Source organism: Myxine glutinosa, chromosome 11 (assembly GCF_964187855.1).
Source record: "Myxine glutinosa chromosome 11, kmMyxGlut1.1, whole genome shotgun sequence".
NCBI classification, from domain to species: Eukaryota; Metazoa; Chordata; class Myxini; order Myxiniformes; family Myxinidae; genus Myxine; species Myxine glutinosa.
In genome coordinates this window covers 23243971-23266329 of record NC_136271.1, presented here as the reverse complement: position 1 = coordinate 23266329, position 22359 = coordinate 23243971, and the positions used below count along the sequence as shown (strand labels likewise).

At 44.1% G+C, this 22359-nt stretch overlaps 2 protein-coding genes across 4 annotated transcripts in view; both read right to left on the bottom strand.

Moving 5' to 3' along the window:
- The window catches only part of LOC137436098 (purine nucleoside phosphorylase), a 32063-nt gene extending 29616 nt beyond the window's left edge, over nt 1–2447 (bottom strand). Inside the window, exon 1 of the mRNA XM_078786486.1 lies at nt 2345–2447. Coding sequence (XP_078642612.1) covers nt 2345–2358 — 14 coding nt within the window. The 5' untranslated portion in view covers nt 2359–2447. The remainder of the gene's footprint in view (nt 1–2344) is intronic.
- Nucleotides 2448–5517: 3070 nt separating this feature from the next.
- The window catches only part of LOC137436487 (type 1 phosphatidylinositol 4,5-bisphosphate 4-phosphatase), a 36680-nt gene continuing 19838 nt past the window's right edge, over nt 5518–22359 (bottom strand). The window contains exons 2-8 of one of the 3 annotated variants that reach the window (XM_068130317.2): nt 19536–19729; nt 18631–18737; nt 17319–17424; nt 12535–12587; nt 12346–12436; nt 9354–9501; nt 5518–7246 (exon numbers count right to left, since the gene is read on the bottom strand). In XM_068130317.2, coding sequence (XP_067986418.1) covers nt 9358–9501; nt 12346–12436; nt 12535–12587; nt 17319–17424; nt 18631–18737; nt 19536–19729 — 695 coding nt within the window. In that variant the 3' untranslated portion in view covers nt 5518–7246; nt 9354–9357. Of the gene's footprint in view, nt 7247–9353; nt 9502–12345; nt 12437–12534; nt 12588–17318; nt 17425–18630; nt 18769–19535; nt 19733–22359 lie in introns of all 3 variants that reach the window. The other 2 variants (XM_068130316.2, XM_078786484.1) reach the window with 2 other exon arrangements.

Sequence of the window (22359 nt, the reverse complement as noted above, 5' to 3'; positions counted from 1 at the left end):
CTGTGGTGGATTTGAGGGAATCACACACGTCTGAGGTGGATTTGAGGGAATCACATACGTCTGTGGTGGATTTGAGGGAATCACACACGTCTGAGGTGGATTTGAGGGAATCACATACGTCTGTGGTGGATTTGAGGAAAACATGTCGATGGGGAATTTGAGGGAATCACACACGTCTGTGGTGGATTTGAGGGAATCACACACATCTGTGGTGGATTTGAGGGAATCATACACGTCTGTGGTGGATTTGAGGGAATCATACACGTCTGTGGTGGATTTGAGGGAATCACACACGTCTGTGGTGGATTTGAGGGAATCACACACGTCTGTGGTGGATTTGAGGGAATCACACACGTCTGTGGTGGATTTGAGGGAATCACACACGTCTGTGGTGGATTTGAGGAAAACATGTCGATGGGGAATTTGAGGGAATCACACACGTCTGTGGTGGATTTGAGGAAAACATGTCTATGGGGAATTTGAGGGAATCACATACGTCTGTGGTGGATTTGAGGGAATCACATACGTCTGTGGTGGATTTGAGGAAAACATGTCGATGGGGAATTTGAGGGAATCACACACGTCTGTGGTGGATTTGAGGGAATCACACACGTCTGTGGTGGATTTGAGGAAAACATGTCGATGGGGAATTTGAGAGAATCACGCACGTCTGTGGTGGATTTGAGGAAAACATGTCTATGGGGAATTTGAGAAAATCACACACGTCTGTGGTGGGATTTGAGGGAATCACACACATCTGTGGTGGATTTGAGGGAATCATACACGTCTGTGGGGAATTTGAGAGAATCACACACGGCTGTGGTGGATTTGAGGGAATCACACACGTCTGTGGTGGATTTGAGGGAATCAGACACGTCAGTGGTGGATTTGAGGGAATCACATACGTCTGTGGTGGATTTGAGGAAAACATGTCTATGGGGAATTTGAGAGAATCACACACGGCTGTGGTGGATTTGAGGGAATCACACACGTCTGTGGTGGATTTGAGGGAATCACACACGGCTGTGGTGGATTTGAGGGAATCACACATGGCTGTGGTGGATTTGAGGGAATCACACACGTCTGTGGTGGATTTGAGGGAATCATACACGTCTGTGGTGGATTTGAGGGAATCATACACGTCTGTGGTGGATTTGAGGGAATCATACACGTCTGTGGTGGATTTGAGGGAATCACATACTTCTGTGGTGGATTTGAGGGAATCACACACATCTGTGGTGGATTTGAGGGAATCACACACGTCTGTGGTGGATTTGAGGGAATCACACATGTCTGTGGTGGATCTGAGGGAATCACACACGTCTGTGGTGGATTTCAGGGAATCACACACATTTGTGGTGGATTTGAGGGAATCACACACATCTGTGGTGGATTTGAGGGAATCACATACGTCTGTGGTGGATTTGAGGGAATCACACACATCTGTGGTGGATTTGAGGGAATCACACATGTGTGTGGTGGATTTGAGGGAATCATACACGTCTGTGGTGGATTTGAGGGAATCACACACGTCTGTGGTGGATTTGAGGGAATCATACACGTCTGTGGTGGATTTGAGGGAATCACACACATCTGTGGTGGATTTGAGGGAATCATACACGTCTGTGGTGGATTTGAGGGAATCATACGTCTGTGGTGGATTTGAGGGAATCAATCATACACGTCTGTGGTGGATTTGAGGGAATCATACACGTCTGTGGTGGATTTGAGGGAATCATACACGTCTGTGGTGGATTTGAGGGAATCATACACGTCTGTGGTGGATTTGAGGGAATCATACACGTCTGTGGTGGATTTGAGGGAATCATACACGTCTGTGGTGGATTTGAGGGAATCACATACGTCTGTGGTGGATTTGAGGGAATCACATACATACGTCTGTGGTGGATTTGAGGGAATCACACACGTCTGTGGTGGATTTGAGGGAATCATACACGTCTGTGGTGGATTTGAGGGAATCGTACACGTCTGTGGTGGATTTGAGGGAATCGTACACGTCTGTGGTGGATTTGAGGGAATCATACACGTCTGTGGTGGATTTGAGGGAATCAAATACGTCTGTGGTGGATTTGAGGGAATCACACACGTATGTGGTGGATTTGAGGAAAACATGTCTATAGGGAATTTGAGAGACCGCCACAACATGTCTATGAATGAAGAATTGGCGGGACCGCACAAAACCTTTGGAAGGCGAAGTCTTAAAATAAAAGCTAAACGCGGTCACACGGGTATCACAGGGAAAGGGAGGAGTAAAGGACACAATTCTGACCGTTTTGACATTGAAAAGCGCGATCCCCGTCGTGGTTCATGAGGTCGTACTTACGTTTTACCGTCCATTTTGACAGTGGCGAGTGTCGCTGAATCGGAAGTGCAGAACAGGGTGGGAAAGTGAAATCCCGCGCAAGAAAATACATGCCCGATGGACCACGCCCACAATCCAAAGCGGTTCCTTCATGTCCGCTCCGACGCACGATAAACCACGCCCACAATCCAAAGCGGTTCTACGTGATTCCGCTCCGACGCACGATAAACCACGCCCACACGATAAACCACGCCCACAATCTAATGCGGTTCTTTCATGTTTTTCATTTTTGGCGCGAAAAAAATTCGACCACGTCGACTTCCTGTTGATTCCTCCTGCAGCTGTGGTTTCGACTACGGTGTACAGTGTACTGGTCATGTTGTACAAGCAGCCATCGCGATCTCACCAAGGCTTATTGCAAATTGAAACTACCTGCCCTTGGTTATTCGTTCGTTCGGCCTAATTAACAATGAATTAAATCCGACAGGATGGTGAAGTTACGCACAATTACTTTTGAGCCGTTACAATTACTTACCTTCGTTCGATTCCAGACCTGACTGTAAACTATTGGATTGATGGCTCCAGCAAAATAGATCATTTTATGCGACGCTGACCTTTAACCTTTTGACAAAATTATTAATTTGCCTTCTCCATATCATCATTGAGCTTTGGTGAAGATTTGACAATAGCTGAAATGGTAAAAAAAAAAGTTACGGCCCGGGGACGGACACACACACGTGATTGCAAAACCCGTCTCCTACACCCCAAGGGATTGGGCCAACAAGCCGCAATAGATGATAACGTATCGTTTGTGGCATCAATAAAACCTTAACGTCTTTTTTTGAAATGCCAACAAAGTGATGGACGTTTTCCTTGACATTTTGAACTTGATTTTCAAACTCGTAAGGGTGTGGAAGAAAAACGTTGGATGATGATACAAAACGTGGATAACTATCAGCCAAATACCATGGAGGGAGTGTGGAGATCTTGAAGATCCGCCAAACGCGAGCAGACGGAACGCCCGGTTTCATGTTCATTCGAGGGATGACACAGATTGATTGATCATTCTGCCTGTGAAACACTAGATTGACAGTTGTTTGCTGGGTCGAGATTCGAACCCAGGCTGGACAGCTCAGACATGTGCACACCTCTGGGCTCACCGACCAGTCCATTGGGATCCATGATATAGTGACAAAAATTAACAATATACCATTAATAACCAAGAATTCTGGAATGGCAGGATGGCCTCGAGGTATGCACACTCACCTCCCAACTGTCTATCCTGCGTCTGAATCTCATCCCAGCTATAAACTGTCATCCTGGTGTTTCACAGGCAGGGTGGGATATCAATGTATCCCTCAGATGGACGTTAAACTGGTTGTCCCATCTGCAGGCATTAGTTGGTGGATGTTAGATCCTACGGTGTCCTTCCTTCGTGGACAACGACCAATCATCTTCACTGCCCCAACGTTAGTCAAACATCAGACCAAAACAGCCAGTTTGTAAAAGACTTGGGCCAAGCTTCCTGAAGCCAACCCCACAAGCATGTGGGGTAATTGTGTCTGTTAAAGATGGAGAAGAATGCCTTCTTTTTTGTGTGTACAAGATCGAGGCTCGTGCAAGAGCTAACATTAATCACAAAAAGCTAAACGGACACATAAAACATAAGATAAAGGGAGCGGGAGACAAGATGGGGAGAGAAAGAGAAGCACACAAGTACAACATTTGAGAGCAGGGACATCGGGAGATCTGTGGGAGGGAGAGGGCTTGGGGGGAGGAGGCACAGGAATGGGGGGGGGGGGGGGTGGAGAGGTATAAAACACATAGACACTGCTCGGACTTCCAGGAAAGGTCAGAATTTCAAAAAAGTGGATCTGGGGTGAATTAACGGGGGTAGAAAAGATCAAGGTTTTGGATGGGGGAAGATAAGAGATGGTGGTGAACAGCTGTTTTAAAGACCTGGAGGGAGGAGTGGGATTGAAGAGACTGAGGGAGTTTGTTCCAGAGGCGGGAGAAAAGAGGAATGAAGGAGTGAAGGTGAGCAGAGAGTCTTGATTTTGGCAGTTTAACCATAAGAGGGTTGCAGGCAGATCTTGTGCAACCTGCAGGAATATTTTGGGGACAGAGCACAGAGAGAGCTGGGGGAGGAAGGCCAGAGAGGAGTCGGTAGAAGACAGAAAGACCACCAACCTGCCTGCGGTGAGTGAGTGAAAGGCCCTCGGAGTTAGCTTCATCGCGGGAGATTCCAATGATTCTGAAAGCTTTGGTTTCAACAGCATGAAGCCGAGCTAGGTGTGAGGCAGATGCACCGACCCAGAGGGGAGAGCAGTATTCCATTGAGCTGTGGATGAAAGCCTTGTATGTGGTGAGGAGCTCAGGTGTGCCAAGGAAGGACCTCGCACGACGGAGGATGCCCAGTCGGCGACTGGCTTTGGAGGCCAGCTTGGAAATGTGGTTTTCCCAGGAAAGATCATGGCAGATAGTGAGACCCAAAAGCTTGAGTGACAGAACTTCTTGGAGAGGATTGTTCAGAAAGTGGATGGGAGGGTTGTCCAAACGATCTTTTCAGAGAGACAAAGTGAGTGTGTGAGATTTGTCAGGATTGAAAGACATGTTCCACTTGTTTGACCAGTCTGTGATTTTGTCCAGGTCTTCAGAGAGTGAGGAGGCTGCAGACTGCTGATCTGAGGGATGGAGCGGCAGAGAGTGGAGTCATCCTCAAAGAGATAGAGAGGATTTTCCAGTGAGTCGGAGAGATCATTGATGAAGACCAGAAAAAGCACAGGGCTCAGAACACTGCCTTGGATACAAGCACTGCTTGGAACTTGAATACAAGTCTTCAAGGCGAATACAATTAATACACAAATTGTCTCTGACAAACAAATTTATGAATCATGTGAAACGGTGCATGAATATTTTGAACTTGTATATGCTATGATTCACGATGGAATTAATTGTCTATAATTTAGGATTTTTAAATGTTTGAGACGAAATGCTAGCTGTAAATATAAAGCAGCATGCACGCACACATTACATCCATCTTGGGGGAACCGTAAACAAAATTCACCATTTTAGAACTCATATTTAAATACTTCTGTTGCTGAAGAGGCCACGCGTTCCAATGCCAAAAGGAAAGAAGCAACGGCAAAGTTCGCAAAAATAAAAATAAACAAACAGAGGCTTGCAAAAAGACATTTTGCAGCAATCAACTTAATTTTAATCATCAAAACCACAACTACAACCATATAGTTGATAAAGGAACCTGTTATTTGCAGACTTCAATGACAGCAATATAAAGCTATCGGCCACCAACTCTCCAGAAAATTAAAGAACTTGCATCAAAAAAATAATAATTGAAAGGCTTATTTGTTCACTCAAGACATTAAATATTTACCCATTTCCTACAGTAGAAAAAAGCTACGAATTATGTATGGACAGATATAACTCATCATCACAGTTTCAGAGACAATTTTGATTTGGCAATCAATAACTGAGGCAGCAAACATGAAAGAAAACAACAAACAAACAAACAAAAATACAAGTCTCCGCAAAACTTTAAACTAATTAAAACTTTATTTAAACAAGACTTTAAACCAATAACAGCTGTATCCGATCTGCGCCAACATCTTACATGGCTTTATCGTGGTGCCGGTCTTTCACATGTAAATGCTTCACATGTCAAGTAAAACTTTTTTAAAGCGAAAGCGAGCTCTCAACGTTGATAATTTTGATCAAGTAAAATTGCACAAATGTACTTTTAAGTTTACCAACTGCTTTTTCTCTTTACTATGTTTATATGGACAAGAAGCAACCACTGGCTTTCCGATTCAAAGGCAAAAAAAGAAAGCACAGACTTGCCCTATTGGATGAAACAACAAAATATTTTAATCTCACAAAAAACCCCATGTGTACTATATATGATTTATCAAACATGCAATGTCAGTACCTTATATACATGACTATAATTGACTTTATATGCAGCAACAGCGAGTATTGTTTTTGTGATCAATTTGAGAAAAGGCCCAAAATCTCTGGCCCTTTTCTCAACTACGTAAACGAATCTCAAAACCAGCCACCGGACTTAAGGCCCTGTGGTCGTCCAATTACAGATAGCATCACAGTATTGAGCAGGTATTCGAGGCAATACCGTTATAACTACAAAGCGGCAAGAACCGCAAAAACTTCAGAATCTCTTGCGATAAAGCACTGGCTTTCAAGAACTGCAGGTCCAATATTAAACAACATGGCCTTACCTTTCCCCTAACCTCTAAACCAACTCGCATTCAGCACCAATACATCTTGCACCGTCCGTACTTGATCCCATCAAAAGAGATTACACTAATTACGGAAATAACAGGTTGAACTTCCAACTGACAAAAAACATCCTTAAAATAGCAACATGACATTAAAATATGACATGGAACAAAGAAATGCAGCTGTGTCAACTGTGTGACCTCAGCAACAAAAAATGCACATATTGAACTAAAACGAAGGAGAAAACAAAAAGGATTGTATGTGTACAATGTACAGATAATTTATATTCAGCAGATGAACTTCCTTCGATATTAATGATGTCAGATAATAATGCTGTCAGCATTGAGACACAAACACAAAGGGTGAATGCGTGTAGTAGCAGCAAATCCAGGAATTTGTTTCAATATTACAACCATATTGCAACAGTTTCTGCTGAAAAAAACCCAAGACTAATCAAGGAGGAAGATTAGAAAAGGCAAGGAATGAATGATAAGTGGCAGTGATGGTCACAAGCAGCAAAACAAGGACATTTCAATCTTGTTAGATGATGTGATTTCTATCGAACTTTCACTTCAATGCTGCAGTTTCCAAAGCCATGCGAAGTTGGATTCCACAACCAACCCTGACCTCCATTAGTGAATGGTTCAAAGCAACCCCAGACAGCAAGGCCTGCAACAGAGAGATATCATGCAAGTGTCAGAATTTTTCTGAAAGACTCATGTATGTGTACAATCACCACCCCCCCCCCCCCCCCCCACTCCCATTTAAAAAGTACATCAACTTAAAATCAAAATGGAAACATGAATACTTAATATGGTACATTGCATTGGACAAGCATGCAACAACAAAAAAAAATGTTGGCATTTTCAAAACCAGCCCTCCTAGCATTGTCACAATGCTTGCATCTTGTATGCAGTATTTGCTTTTACTTAAAGAAAAATGAGAAGAAGAAAAAGAAGAAGAATGGGGATTAGAATAAGGCCCATTTAACATGAGACATGCAAATAAAATATGTATAGGGGAGTCTTGTTATAATGAACGGATATATTCCATTGATCGGTCTTTGCAATGAAAATGTTATGAGACACTAGGGCACTCCCTTCCCCACCCCTCAACTTTCTTACCTTCACTATCCTCCCCCCCCCCCCCCCCACCCCCCTTCCAAATTAAAATTATAATAAACGGCATTTCCTAACATTCGAGGTGCACAAGTGGAATCTCAGCAGAGATCATGCAACTGTCATTGCCCCTCAAAAAAAAGTTTAAATTATACATTTAGTCTTGTACAAGCATATACAATTTAGCCTGCCATTCTCATATGGCCTTCAGTATGGAACAAACTAGCTACAACTGAAAATTTTCATTTTCAACTCTCAACAATGGCTGAATATATATTTTTAAATCTAAAAATTTCCATGTTTCACTTTGTTACATACAGTGGAAATTTTTGGTTGAAAATGAGTACAACAAAAATTCTATAAGTCAAAGGTTGTTTTTACCCCCATTAAGATTTCCTCCGCTCCACCTCAAGATTATTTTTCCCATACAAATTGGACTCGACTGTACAGATGTTAATTTGTGTGTTCATGAGCACATTTATATATTACTAGCAGAAGTACCCGGCGTTGCCAGGCGGGGGAGGAGAGGGGTAGGGGAGTGGGAGGGGAGGGGGAGGGGAGTGGAAGGGGAGAAGGAGGGGAGGGAGAGGGGGGGAAGGGGAGGGAAGGGGAGGGAAGGGGAGTTAAGGGGTTGTTAAGGGGAGGGGGGAAGGGGGAGGGAGAGGGGGAGGAAGGGGGGGAAGGGGAAGGGGGTGAGGGGGAAGGTGTAAGGGGAGAGGGGGGGAGGTGGTAAAAGTTTATCTTCAATATACAGTGCTGTAACCAATCAGATAGACATCTTAGGGCACACAGTTCTGAGTACACTCAGTACTTTTTGAGCAATACAATCAAAACACGAAATAAATTGACATGAATTTCCTCTGCCTTTGTCCCTTTGACACAACAAGGCCACACTTTCAAAAAGACTCATTCTGGAGTACCAATTGTAAAGAATCCTGCCTCCTGATCACAGCTTGGCAGATGGAGCACACATAGATGCGTGGTATCGTTAATGCCCACACAAACCTACAGTTAAAGAAGAAACAAGCTTAATGGTGTGACATGGTGGAAGCAATCGTTTGCTTTAAGTGGTGTATTCAAGTGGGTACATAGAGCTCAAGAAGAAAACGTTCAACATACCCTTTCGGCATCTTGGCTCATGCAGTGCGACTGCTCCAGAAATATTAGACGATCGATCCCATTTGATTTGCTGAATACCAATTAGTGGATATTCACATTCACAAGTCAACTGTATCTGTAAATTGTTGCTTGGAGACAAGCCTGTGTGGGTTGTTCTGCAGGTATCCCCAAAGATCAAGAGGATATTTCGACTGGAATTCCATACATGTACAGATTTTTTTTAAGTATACACAATTGAGGTTCATAGAACAGCGAGTTGACCGAGGGTAAAACGTAACAACCCGACACTAAAGTGAGGTAATGGTACCATAGTTGGACACAATAAGTGAATTGACTCAATCAAAAAATACACAATACCCTTGAACTTAGTTTTGCAGTTGAATACAAATGTGATTCATCAATCATGGAAATGGTTTAATAATAATGGAGTTAATTTGTGTTGCCGGATCACACAGTTGTAGATTATGGAACTCATTGTTTTCAATGGAACTCATTGTTCCATTGAACTTTCCTCACAACCTCATTCCTGCAAAACCTACCTAGTTATGGCAAAGCAGGCTGAGGACACGAGACCTTGATGCAAGACCAGTAGCAAGCTTGTAGTAGGCACACGATGCCCAGCAGGTACGCAACACTCCAAGCAGCATAAATGCCTTTGTACTTCAATGCCAGATGTAATGTTCCCAGCTGTCAATTGGATCACATCCACAAACAGGTGCAAGTTAAACAATTATTTTGTAAAGCTAGTACAATTATGTACGCATACCATGTGACCCATAATATTAAAAAGTAGATGTGGCAAATTGTTAAAAATCTATTTCATAAACCTCTCACAAAACTAATTCACAACTTTAAATAAAACAATGATTTCAATACTCCCAAGTACCATGTGAGGAAATGTATGTGAGGCATTCCAAAGGTTGTTAAAATAAAATAGTCAGACCCCAACATTCGCAGGATGCACTTCTGGAAAATGCCACGAATGTCGACTCCGCGAATGTGGAGGCATTGTTTGAATGGAGGAAAAATATGTGTATATATATATTTCTTTACTACATGGTCCTGACTCATGGAAGCGCTATGACACAAAACAAATCAGGACACAACATAACAAAGGGAACAGCAGGAGAAACGCCAACAGCAGGGCAGAGGGAGAAAATAGACTAAGATGGACAAACAAGGGATGCAGGTAACAATGAGGGCAAAGGGAGAATGCAAAAGGTGGACAAGATGGATACATCAGCAAAAATTTTGGGAGAGGTGGGGTGGTTTAACAGGTGTAGAAAATGACTGATTTTAAAATGATATTCTTTTGGATGGGGGATGACTTCACATGGTGGTGAACAGCTGTCTTGTAAAAGAACGGGATTGAACAGGGTGTGGAAAGTGGTTCCACAGGCGGGACAAAAATGAAGAATAAATGAGTGGAGGTGAGCAGTGGTTCTGGATTTAGGCAGTTTCACGAGGAAAGGGTTGGGTTGCTGGAGGACCACGTGCTTCCTGCAGATACCCGAGGGGGACAAAGCATGGAGAGTGCAGAGGGTGCAAGTCTTGACAAGGCGCCACCAGGTTTTATAGGGGGAGACAAGTTTGAAAGCTCATTCTTGAGATTGGACAAATGTTGTTTTCTGGATCTCCAGAGAGTAGAAACACTTGTTGCAAGCTTTGTGGAATGATCTGAGGTTGTCTTCAGTTGATTTGCCTTCTTGGAGGAGAATGCAAGTTCTTTGAAAGCAACTGCCTCACCACAGGATTCAGAGTACCAAGAACAGGAGGATGGGTAAGATGGATAATTTGAAGAGATGGGATGAATCTGTGCATGGTGATGCCCCCCAAAATAGGTTGTTTTTTTTGTTTGTTTAAAGCCTTATGATTATGTTGGTATGATTCTACTTGCCGCCCTGTATTCTAGGAACCATTGAAATTGCTTGAAATTACCTTTATTCAGTGCAGTACAATGTTTATTCTACCAGGGGAGTACCAGGGGTATTGCCCCTATGTTTCCATTTTAAATATACTAGAATATAAGACCCGTCGCTTTGCGGATGGAAATACCAATCTTTGCTGCGATGGCTAATCTAAGGAGGAAGAAAAAAAAAGGATTCCTGGAAGATCCTGCTCTCCATGCAAGGATAACCAACATTTGCAGTTTTGACACGCGTGTCAATGTACCTATTGTTACGGATCCGTCACTTTCACCTGTGTTGTTATTATATACTTGTAGGATTTTTAGTTTCAGGTAATATTGTTGTTAAGATTTTTGGGTGAAATGGAGATTACTTTAGTAAAAGGTAAAAATAAATGTTTGTGAAGGAGAAAGGAAGACGCGGCAAAGAGGCCGGAAGAGGAGAAAGGAGGAGCTTGGCAGAGGAGGAGACGGCCATGAGAGTGATACAGCCGTAAGCCGCATCGAGGTTGCGAGCGGACTTTTTTTGATATTGGTCGCGAATGAGTTGAGGCTTCCCGTGAAATGGATTGCCCGCGACATCGGCACATATTGCGAGTGTAATTAAAGCTGCGTCTCAGGTTTCCTTGGGGTAGGACAGCCTGTTTGAGGCCAAATAGTTCCATCTTGGTTTCATCAGACCACAGAATCTTGTTTCTCAGTCTGACAGTCCTTTAGGTGCTTTTTTGCAAACTCCAAGCGGGCTTTCATGTGTCTTTCACTGAGAAGAGGCTTCCGTCTGGCCACTCTGCGATAAAGCCCAGATCGGTGGAGTGTTGCAGTGATGGTTGTCCTTCTGGACGTTTCTCCCATCTCCACACAGGATCTCTGGAGCTCAGCTAGAGTGACCATCGGGTTTTGGTCACCTCTCTTACCAAGGCCCTTCTTCCCCGATTGCTCAGTTTGGTTGGGCGGCCAGCTCTAGGAAGAGTCCTGGTTGTTCCAAACTTCTTCCATTTAAGAATTATGGAGGCCACTGTGCTCTTGGGAACCTTCAATGCAGCAGAATTTTTTTTATAGGCTTCCCCAGATCTGTGCCTCGACACAATCCTGTCTCTGAGCTCTACAGGCAGTTCCTTCGACCTTATGGCTTGGTTTTTGCTCTGATATGCATTGTCAGCTGTGAGACCTTATATAGACAGGTGTGTGCCTTTCCAAATCATGTACAATCAATTGAATTTACCACAGGTGGACTCCAATCAAGGTGTAGAAACATCTCAAAGATGATCAAGAGAAATGGGAGGCACCTGAGCTAAATTTCAAGTGTCATAGCAAAGGGTCTGAATACTTATGTAAATGTGATATTTCAGTTTTTTCTTTTTAATAAATTTGCAAAACTTTCTAAAATCCTGTTTTCTCTTTATCATTATGGGGTATGGAGTGGAGATTGATGAGGGAAAAAATGAATTTAAACGATTTCAGCATAAGGCTGCAACATAAAATGTGAAAAAAGTGAAGGGGTCTGAATACTTTCTGAATCACTGTATATATACAGTATTATGCACCCAATAATAACACAAAGCTGCAGAACACCAATATCAAAGCAAAGAACAACAATGATGTTTGTGCAAAAATCACTTAAATACCGTGAGCCCGCCTCCCAGAACAAGCAGCATGAAGCCCAGAACAAGACAAAGGAGGCAACGCCGCCGAGGGTACCTACGGCCAATTGAGGACCTGTGGAAGTCAGAGATGCACAGTTGGGGTAGTAATCATGGAAGCCAGTGATAAATGTTAATGTGCAGATAGATGTACACAAAATACAACACACTTACACTTTCTTGCAGTGGGGACATTTTGCTAAAGTGTTGTCACGAATTTCACTCCACTGAAATAAAAAAAAATTACAAACACAAAAACAGCTCATGTTAATAAACCCAACAGCATTCTATGACCATCACAAACAATCACTACACAAGTGGCTAAAAACTAATAATAAAAGGAAATACTTTCCAATTAACTTAGGGTTGATGGCTATGAGCTATGAGTGGTGGAAGTGTCCATGAGTGGTGGAAGTATTGGTCAGAAGAAGAGTGGACATATGTTGTGTGCAAGAGACGAGATGGAAGGGAAGTGGTGTGAGAATGGTGAAGGGTAGGCAGGGACAGAAATACAAGTTTGTGTGGCAAGGGTGCCCGGAGGGCGTGAATGGTGTTGGTGTCCTGTTTTCTGAGGAGTTTGTAGACAGTGTGGTGAGTGTGACTGGAGTGAGTGACAGGTTGATGATGGTGAAAATGATGATTGGAAAGCTCTTGGTGAACGTCATCTCGGTCCAAGCCGACCGCCGGTAATGCTCCGCAGGTTGGTCGGAGCGATGAAGAGAAGGACAAGTTCTGGTGTGCGATAGAGAAGCTGATGGAAAACGGGAAAGATGAGGAAGTTGTTGTGGTAGGAGACCTAAATGGACATGTGGGAAGGAGTATGGACGGTTTTGAGGGAGTTCATGGGGGTTACGGATATGGTGTGAGAAATGGAGAAGGTGAAAGGATTTTGGAGTTTGCTGATGGAGCTGATTTGTTGATTTGTAATACTCAGTTCCAGAAAGAGGATAATAAGCTGGTTACATACACGTCAGGTGGGTCTACGCCAACCGTTGACTACCTGATGGCGCGTAGGCGAGATCGGGGGCACCTCCGGGACACAAAGGTGATCCCGGGGGAGGAGGCTGTTTCACAGCACCACTTGGTTGTCTGCGACATAAGGGTGAAAGGTGCGAGGAGAGCTCGGCAGGTGAAGTACCAACCGAGAATGAAGGTGTGGAGGTTGAAAGAGGTGACAGTAAGGGAGGCATTAAAAGAGAGGCTGAGTAGGGTAGAGGATGATGTGGTTGAGCTTGAAAGTGGTTGGATGTCAATGAAAGATAGTCTGTTGGGAGCTGTTGGTGAGGTATGTGGATGGACAAAAGGACCACCGAGGCACTCGGAAACATGGTGGTGGGATGATGAAGTTGGAAAGAAGATTGACGAGAAGAGGAAGAAGTTCAAGGAGTGGCAGAAGGCGAAGGGTACGGGGGCAGAAAAAGCAGAGCATGAAAGTGATAAGGCAGCCAAGAAGGCTGCAAAGAAAGAGGTAGCAAAGGCGCAGGAGGCATGTAGGAAAATGTTCAGAGAAAGCTTGGATTCGGAAGAGGGTCAAAGAGTGGTATTCAGGATTGCAAAGCAGATAGCGAAAGAGAGGTGTGATGTGATGGGGGTGAGTTGCTTGAAGGATGAAGTGTGACAAATCGTTGTGGACCCAGATGGAATTAAAGGAAGATGGAAGAGATATATGGAAATGCTGTTGAATGCAGAGAATGAATGGGATGGCAACATAGAGAGTAACCCAGTTTTAGGACCGGCAGAGAAGATAACTGAGAAGGAAGTTGAGGAAGCAATAAAAGCAATGAAGAGTGGAAAAGCGGGAGGGCCGACGGGAGTTGTGGGAGATATGTTGAAGGCAGCAGGAAGTTGGTGTGTGAAGAGAATGACACAGATCTGTAATCTGCTGGTGAAAGAAGGCCGCATTCCAGTGGATTGGGAACTGAGTACCCTCGTCCCTCTATACAAGGGGAAAGGTGACCTCTGGACTGTGGCTCGTATCGAGCGATAAAGTTATTGGAGCATGGAATGAAGGTATTGGAAAGGGCGTTGGAGAGGAGGATAAGGAAGAAAGTGAAGATCGACGAAATGCAGTTTGGATTTATGCCAGGAAGAGGAATGACAGACGCGATTTTTATTGTGAGGCAGTTGCAGGAGAAGTGCATGGAGAAGAGGAAGAAGTTGTTTCTTGGGTTTGTTGATCTGGAGAAAGCATTCGATAGGGTTCCACACGAAGTAGTGACATGGGCATTGAGGAAGTTCGGAGTTGAGGAATGGTTGATCAGAGTAGTGATGGCAATGTACAAAAGACCGTGCACAACTGTAAGGACGAAGGACGGGAACAGTGGTGGGTTTGAGGTGAAGGTGGGAGTGCATCAGGGGTCGGTACTAAGTCCACTACTATTTGTAGCTGTGATGGAGGTGCTGGCTCAGAACGTAAAGGAGGGTTTACCGTGGGAGTTGTTGTATGCAGATGATCTGGTGTTGATTGCGGAAAGTATGGATGGACTGAAGGAAAAGATGAACAAGTGGAAGAAATGTATGGAGACAAAAGGTCTGAAGGTGAATATCGGAAAGACGAAGGTGATGGCAAGTGGTAAAGCATGTGGTGCGGTGGAAAGAACTGGGAAGTGGCCGTGTGCTGTGTGCAGGAAGGGTGTCGGAGTGTACTCCATTCAATGTACTATGTGCGCTGAGTGGGTTCATCAAAAATGTAGTGGTCTGAGAGGGTCATTAACCAGTGTGGCAGCTACATTCAAATGTATGGTGTGCACAGAGGGAGCTGCAGATGGAGGAAATGTTGAGTTGGATCTTGGAGACGGCATGAAGCTGGAAGGTGTGAAAACATTTTGCTACCTCAGAGACATGCTGAATGGAGAAGGTGGATCAGACTCGGCAACGGTTGCTGGAGTGAGATGTGCATGGAAGAAGTTTCGGGAACTGAGTGGCGTGCTGATGAGGAGGGGAGTGTCGTTGAAGCTGAAGGGAAAGGTGTATGCTGCATGTGTGAGAAGTGTTATGATTTATGGGAGCGAGACATGGGTAATGAACGTAGAGCAGCAACAAAGGCTGGAAAGGGTGGAAATGCGAATGGTTCGGTGGATGTGTGGAGTATCGTTGAGAGAGAGGAAGACAAATGATGAATTGCAAAAGATTATGGGAATAGAGCCTGTAATTGATGCTGTGAATAGAAACAGGTTGAGATGGTTTGGTCATGTGTTGAGGAAGGATGAAAGTGACTGGTTGAGAAGAGTGATGGAAATGAATGTAGAAGGAAGTAGAGGACGGAGAAGACCGAGAAAGACTTGGCTAAAGATGGTGGAAGAAGAAATGCGGGCAAGGGGGTTATAACAAGGGGAGATGCAGAAAATAGGGCAAAATGGAGAAGATTGTCATGGGGACCGCAAGGCTAACCCCCGCTCTCGCAGGGAAAATGGCCTTAAATGCATGTTGTTGTTGTTGTTGTGTTTTGATGGCTATGAGCGTGAATACTCGGCCCAAGTGTTTCAGGAACTGGCTGGGCATGCCTGATGTTCAACTGAACGTGGCAGGACTTTGGTTCAAAGTGCCGGAAATAACTTAACAACTCTTAATTGAAAGACACCATGGGATCTCTAATATCCACCACCAACGAATGTCAGCAGATAGAACACCCAGCCCAACATTCATTCGAGGCACTTTGTGATGCAATTCCCTGCCTGCAAAAATCTACAATCCAACACTTTTCAGTCAGGCAGAGAATTGAACCCAGTTCAAAGGCAAGTGTGCTGCGTCTGTACCATTCTTTTAGACTATTCTAAACAAACTAGAAAGCTTTAAATGCCAAGAAACTGGTTATGAATTAAACTTTTGCTGCGCAGAACAAAAGGACATCCAAAAAAGGACATATACAGTCACCATCCAAAGAAAATGCCTCCATAATACTGTTACAGATTAGGGGTGATAGCAATCATGAGGGGAGTTGTCGAATCCACCATCCGGCCAACAAACCGAACCACGTTAGCTGACGAACCGTGGATAATTCTGCAGCAATGTGGCAACAAAGCAACCACAGATGCAGTCAAATACGTTTAATTCAGGCAGGCTCCAGCGTCTAAATGCACTTTAAGTTTCCTGCCAATTACACCACACAGATAGAGTACCAACCTCTCAACGTCCCACCGTGATACATACATACAGTACATACGGTACATACGGTACATACGGTACACACACCAGTTGAAACTGACAATCAGATAGTTTGGAAAGGGTTTATCCAGTCAACAAAAGGCATAAATTTGCAAGGCAGTGTCACACAAGAGAAATCCTTAACCCTAGCACAGAAGTCCGCTCTTATTCAGTCACTCATCACAGATCTACAATAACCTGAGGCACCTCAGCCATTCCAGGGAAACAATGTAAGGAAGATCAGTATCAGTGTTGCCAAAGCAATCTCAGGCAAATAAATAGTGCCCTACAATGGGCTAACCACAAGGAAACTAAAATACTTACATGTGACTGACTGATCTACCATACTCTGTTACAGAACGTTGGTTCTGTTGAAGTAGTTTCTTGGCAAGAGTTATGCTGGGTGGTGTGCCATCCCTCTCCCAGCATTAGTTAGGGCAGGAACTTGGAATTGGTTTGCGGTGTCGGAGATAGCTCACCTACGCTTCTCAAACTACACCATGGGATCTTTAACGTCCACCAACTAATGCTTACAGACAGGATACCCAATTTAACGTCTATCCGAGGGACGGCACACACATTGATGAATCGCCCTGCCAATGTCGAGATTCAAACCCAGGCTAGACGGCTTAAAGGTAAGCGTGTGTACCTCTACGCCACACTCTCCTTGTATGTATTCAAAGGTTAAACATGTCCTTTATATTTTTGGCCAGTGACTGCAAGTTACAGCAATGAGATGAGTTCATAGAGAAAAAAAACAAAAACAAAAAAACATTTTAGGCAAAGGAATGAGTACAGATAGAAAGCACAATCACCAGGAATGTCTGTGTACAGTGGGCACAGACAACACGTGCCCCAAAAGGCTGCAACTGAGCTCCGGGAGGCCCCACCGTCACTGGTCCCAGGTTGATGATCCTCTTGCTAGGTGTGGGAGGGAGAGAGCGGGAGAGAGAGAGAGAGAGAAAAGTAGATTGACAGGAGAAGGAAAATACAAAAGTCCATGTAAATCCAGCAAATAAACACTGCAAGACCAGCTACAAAGGATAAGTAGGGCTTTTATTATTTTACAACTTATTTTACCAAGGTGATTTAATAAATGTTTACGACTCAGCAAGGATCGAGCGATAACAATACAGTATTACCTCTGTGAATGTACGAGTAAAATACAGTACAGCATCAAGGTTAGTGATAGAATTACAGGATGTGCGGAACACCTATCGTCAACTTATCATATCCTTCCATCTCACTTACACCCTTTCAATGTCTTCCTCAAGACCGAAATTTTAAAATAGGAAGTCGATGTTTTCATCGCAAAATATGCTGCAGCCAAATCAAAGGTCAACACCAAAATATCTCACTGTGCTTTGCACAAAACACAGCAAAGGAAAGTTCAACAATACACAGAATGGCTATTAATTTTTGTGGCCAGCATTAGCTACGATATGTGTCACCACCACAATTGTACAAAGGTGATGACTAATGAACTAGTAAATGAATCCATTGAAGAAACGCTCTCTTTGTCTGTCGGTCTTTGTCTCTCTCACCATACTCTTCACAGAGCATCGGTGCCGCCGAGGCAAATTCCTGAGCAAGGGTTATACTGGGTGGTTTGCCATTGCCTTCCCAGCAGTAGTTAGGGCAGGAATTTGGCCACGGTGCCGGCGATAGCTCACCTACTCTTTGCGAAGTACACTGTGGGGATCTCTAACATCCAACAACTAATGCCGGCAGACGGGACGCCCGTTTAACGTTGATCCGAAGGACGGCACACATGTTGATGAATCGCCCTGCATGTGAAACAGCAGGATGACAGTTTATGACTGGATTAGGATGTGAACACAGACGAGACAGCTTAGAGGAGGGTGTGCAGACTTCTAGGGCCTAGGCCATCCTGCCAGCCTCAGAAATGTCACCACACACTATATATTAAAACTAAGAAGTAAAATCACCGAGTTCTGAGAATTTGATACGTTTTCATGGAGACAAAAAACGAGAGCACTAGCTAAGAAGTGTCAAAGTTGCACTTCCGATGAATTTATTTAACACTTGTTCTTACTAAACATGGGAAAACAAGCAAAAACTCAAATGAACAAATGTCAAGGGCAGTATGAAAGGGATTAAACGTACCAGTTAGGTCGTGGACAGGCAATGCGTTGTGATGTCACCTTACAGATGAGCAGACAGTTACATGGACAGCGGACATATTTCTTTCCAGGAGGTGCATTTTTGATTGGCTGCCAGCAAGAGTAATGGTTACATGAGGGACTGAAGAAGGTAAGGTATCAGAGTAATGCATCCACACCTTGAATTATATTACAAGGCCGTCGTTAAGCCTCAAACATCAAAAGAGAAAATTTCAAGCAAATAAAAATGTAATTTAAACTACAATGAAGTCGATGGCGCTCCATTGCAAATCCCCACACTTTCCACCTAAACCAAAGTTGAAAGATGGAAAAAGTTCCACCAGGAATGGCCCAATATCAAATTTGAGTTTAAAAAATATTCTGCTTTGACCCCCGTGACCCAAAGTACCCAGCCCCTGGGGCATGAACAAGGGGGCAAATACAAAAAAAGAAATCGTAACACATTTCATGCATCTCCCAAAGTTGATTGCATATACATACATTTTAAAATCAATTATCCCAACATCATTTCAAGTTTCATTTTAATATGTTTTAAAATGTGTCGTAATTGTATTTTTCGGTATTGGACCTATTGACCATTACATGGCCGAGAGGGACACCTGCCGTGTTGGGAATCTTTATCTGCAAAAGTCAGTAGCTACTGTATACTGTATTGTATAATGTTTTTCCAAAAAAAAAAATTTGACCAAATATAAGCTCAAAAACACAATCAATTAGAGAGTTCATTTGTGAACAAAGCTTCAGTGATTTGTCATAATAAACAAAGAAGTGGCCTTCAACATAACCATCAGAATTATTCTAAAATTGTAGGCAAAACATGACAAAAACTTTGGAACAATTCTGATAGGTGCACATGCACAAGGTGCAGACAGGCAATGCACATCTTACCGTAGCTTCGTTGCAAATACTGCACTTGACCACGTGCTGATGCAGCTTGCCCTCAACATTGATGAGTGCTTGACAAACTCGACACGCAACCATTGGCACACCACCACTCTCAGGACTCTCACCGGGAGAGTAAGGTGGGGGAGCCTCACTCGGAAGCACGCTTGGTGGCTGCAGCTGGGCTCCGAACGCCAGTCCTACTGGATAATCAATTCATTTGTATGCAGCACTAAGCTATTGGTTGCATCATACACGACAGTGCACATGATTTTTTTTTTTTTTAATGTTGACGGCTCCAGTCATGGACTATATAATCCTCATCGAGGCCAGGTCTTAAATAAAAGAGCTGCATTGATAGAAAAATGAACAAAGAGAATAGTCGAAAAGTTTTTGAGGAAGTGAAAAATCTGCTTTTTTGAAAAGGGTTTGGAAAGACATGAGAAGGTGAAGAGCTCCAGAGGCCGCAGTGACCCTGTATGCAGTGACCGCTGCAGATTGTGGCAAGAATTTGGAATTTTGCCAAGGTGCTGACAACAATCGCTTGCTCTTTGTAAAATACAATGGGCAATAGTCAATGTCCACCAGAAACACAATGCTGGCAGATGAGTTCCTAGTTTAATGGCCCATCCAACGGACCAGCCCAGGCCAAGCAGAACAAAGGCAATGAAAAAAAAAGGTATAAAACCTTTGGCTGTGCACAGACAAAACAAAGGAGATGCTGTCACTCACTAAAGCCCCCTACAGGGGTAGGTCATACTGCAGTGTCATGGGCACAAAAACGTTATTACTTCACCTGTATGGGCCAGGTCACCCAGGGGGGAGCACAATCCATGAACACTGGTTTATGGCAACCTGGCCATCATCAGCTCGCGGCAGCCACCGAGTGAGCAGGCGACGCCTCATTGAGGCTTATGAATGAATGAATGAATGAATGAATATGAATGATCGTTTTAAGGCCATCTTCCCCCCTAGAGCGGGGGTTAGCCTTGCAGGCCCCATGACAGTCATGGTTCCCTGTTTGAGGCAATGTTTTTATGGCCAGATGCCCTTCCTGTCGCCAACCCTTGGTCGCCTCTTACGATGCACAGGGATACGGTGTACCTATTCTAAATCGGGGTACACACCGTGATCATTCATCCCAGCAAGCTGGTACTCAATTTGCCGACCTCGGAAGGATGACAGGCTGAGTAAACCCCCCTGGCGTTAATTCAGCGATCGACCGGGATTCGAACTCAGGATCCTAGGATCCCAAGCCGGCACCCTGACCGCTAAGCCAACACCAGGCTTCATTGAAGCTTATATTAAATACAAACCACCTCACTGTTATGGTACCAGGATCTGCATTCCACTGTGGCTATACAATACCATATGAACCATGACCAACAAGAAGTGGCTACCCCACACCATCCTGCCTGTGGTCCACAGGGCACCTTTGTGGGGCAGACAAGATGGTGTGCGATAGGCATATCCTGCTGATTAAGATCCATTTGGTAACACAGTAAATAGCTGGTGTGACAAGCGATTCCTGGTACAATGTTGGTGTCGGTGTTTATCGTTGGGATTAACGGTAAGAATACTAGCTCTAGGCCAGGGGTCGGCAACCTTAGGCACGCGTGCCACCATTGGCACGCGGCAGCGTAATCATTGGCACACTGGCGAAAGCAGTTCCCTTCTCCGCTGCATGCCAAATCACCTCTTGAACAGCCATTGGCTGTTGCGCGTGTTGCACTATAACAGTATTCCGGTGTGATGGTGTAGGGTGATGAGGTAGATGGATCAGAGCAGAGTCACCATTCCAATTCCAAATTATTTTACTGGAATAATAATCAAAGATGCACAACATGAGATGCCGGCCTGGCGCATTCAAACACAATATTCACGGCAACCGGATGTGCTGTAGGAACAGTGGTGTTGTTCACAGCAGATGATCCAAGGCTGCATCTCCACTCATTATTATTATTCGGACTGGTTTCTGAGTTGTAATATTAATCTCATCATTATTCTGAATTGTATAATAATCGCAGATATAAAACAGCAGATGCAGGCTTGGTGCCTTCCGATACGCCGTTCGCGGCAACATGAGGTGCTGTAAGAGCGACTGTGTGTTAACACCCGGTGGTCAGCGGTTGCATCTCCACTCTTTATCATTCAGGCTCCGTTCTGCGTTTTAATATTAATCTCGTCATTATTTTGAGGTTTTTATTATGGGGTGGTAGTAATGAAAATGGGGGTAGTAGTTTTCTCGTAACACGCGGCCTGTCTTATCTATCTATAATTCCAGTAATCTCTGTACGTTTGTTTGTCTGTGACCGCTGTTTCTCGACAACCACGGGTCCGATATACTTTTAACTTGCCAGGTATATTGCTGGGGACCCGAGGATGTGCCTTTTCAAGGTTTCATATTAATCGGACAATTACTTACCGAGCTATGTCCAAAAAACGATTCAACCAATCAGAGAGCAGCGAACTATCGCGTGTGCCGAACGTGGCGGACACACTCTGCCTCGGATGGCACATTTGAGAGCGTATTCATTTATTTCACGTTTGCAAACTATGTTGGCGTTAAACTATGTTTTAAAACTAATAAAAACGAATTTGCGATTCATTCGCTTTCCTGCGCGTTTGTGCACGCGATGGCGATTTCTTTACCAAACTCCGGAAGCCGTTCGCTTTGGACCAAACCATTTCATGTAAATAGAGGGGGGGGATTGTCACCACTCGCAAGCCGTTCGCTTTGGACCAAACCATTTCATGTAAATAGAGGGGGGGGTATAATTTTAGATATATATTGTCGCGTAACCGTGATTAACACCACAGTTACGGATGA